We start from the raw sequence: 1,747 nt of genomic DNA on the forward strand, positions 1-1,747 counted from the left end.
AGCAAGGAGCTTTCAGTGACCTTCATTTCAACATGGGTCACAATCAAGTATTATGACAACCTTGACTAAGTCTTTGTTCTAGTCAGCCAATCACTGGGCACAGAAGCAGCTGCTCATTTGAATACTCAGCCTTATATAAGTGGAGAGCTAGCATGAAGACACAGGCATTTGCAAGCAGGCAGGCAGGCGGGCAGACACACAGACACTCACTCTACTCTCAGTGTACGAAACCATGGCTTCAAGGAGAACATTGCGCAGAAGACCACGAAACAGGGCACAGGCCAGACGAAGAAGGCGTGCCCTCCGAAAGAGAAGACTGAGGTCTGCCAGAAGTTGCCGACGCCAGAAACCATCAGCTAGAACCAGGTCAAGGCTCCCCAGAAGACTGCAACCTAAGAAGAAGGTCCGAATGACCAGAGATGCTTGGAGCATGTTGCACTCCTATGTAGATGGCATCTACAGGAAAGTGTCTGGGGAAGCTGAGCGTCTAAGGAGGAAGGAACGAAGACCCTCCATCATATCCTCAGATGTGCAAACTGCACTGAGGCAAGTCATGCCAAGGAAGCTGACCAGGCGAGTTGCCTGCACCAGGACCCGTTAGAATGACATTCTTCCCCTTCTCTATGGCTGGCTGAAGACTTTGAAGAGAAGGGAAAGAACAGAAACCAGCCTGAAGGAAAAAAATGTCAATCTTCTGCCTGCATAAAGATCAAACCAGAACCTTCAAAATGCCAAGGAATCCTGTAACTGACCACTTTTCTTTTCTTTCAATCAACCTCACTTTTACTTCAAAGAAGAAAGATCTGGGAGCGTCCAAGCCCATTACTACAATAACACTGCTATGATTAAACCAATCTTCCATTAAGGTATTTTCAGTTATGCATGGAAGTGACTATCAGACTATGAAATTCCAGACTTTCCATCTCTGTGAAGCTTGAGTCAGTGGAAAGAAGACTACAGATCAACCACACTTAGACATGAAAGGACTATGTGAGGGATTTGCTGAAGGAACGTTATCCTTGCAATAAAACAGGATTAGCAGGATTTATTGTTGTGTGTGTTCTTCTTTATTGTGGGATACACACCCTTTGTGTATATTCTGGTTGTATGTGTGCATGTGGGGAATTTGTGTCTGATGATGGGATAATGGCACCATCATCAGACTGAGAGCTTTTTACAGTATGAATGTAGTTAAAATGACCTTAAGGATCAACAGACTGCATATGGACTTCACATTTCCAACATGGTACATTTCTTCACATATCCACATAGCCAGTGGTAAGGGACTGTGGCAGTTGTAGGTCAAAACTGCTTAAGGGCCAAAGATTCTTCACTCCTGGTGCATTCTTTGAATCATTTTTCTTGGGCAAGGTAATTGGTTGAATGTGAAGCAACAGACTGAGACTCCAGAGAAAATGGAGATATTGTGGGTAATTGGTTCATTTGCCCAGTTAAGTGACATTCTATCTATCCTGGAGGAGGATACACCATCTTTTATTTGCTTACAATGATATTCACACATGTGGGATGGTTAATTTGCTCTAGTTTTAGGATGACTTTAAAGGAGATGCCCAAGGTGCTGGATCTACTCTAAGGATAGGGTTCAGGACCTTGGATAATGCCTTCAAAATTCAGAGTAAACCCAGAGCTAATTCATTGCCCCACTGAAATGAAAGCAACAATGCACCACCAGCTGATATTCCAACTATGATCCATCTGAACACAAAGGGTAATCCTTCACAATGCT

The 1,747-nt window shown here is 43.7% G+C and overlaps 1 protein-coding gene across 1 annotated transcript; it reads left to right on the plus strand.

Annotated features, from left to right (window-relative positions):
- The first annotated feature begins 232 nt into the window (after positions 1-232).
- On the plus strand, positions 233-601 carry LOC121932991 (probable histone H2B.3). Its single transcript, XM_042472160.1, has one exon. The coding sequence runs from the start codon at positions 233-235 to the stop codon at positions 599-601; it is 369 nt and encodes a 122-aa protein (XP_042328094.1).
- Positions 602-1,747: the final 1,146 nt, after the last annotated feature.

Source organism: Sceloporus undulatus, chromosome 6 (genome assembly GCF_019175285.1).
Source record: "Sceloporus undulatus isolate JIND9_A2432 ecotype Alabama chromosome 6, SceUnd_v1.1, whole genome shotgun sequence".
NCBI lineage: Eukaryota > Metazoa > Chordata > Lepidosauria > Squamata > Phrynosomatidae > Sceloporus > Sceloporus undulatus.

Bases quoted from the DNA above. Each gene is read 5' to 3' on its own strand.
- LOC121932991 (XM_042472160.1), top strand. From the start codon at position 233: ATGGCTTCAAGGAGAACATTGCGCAGAAGACCACGAAACAGGGCACAG.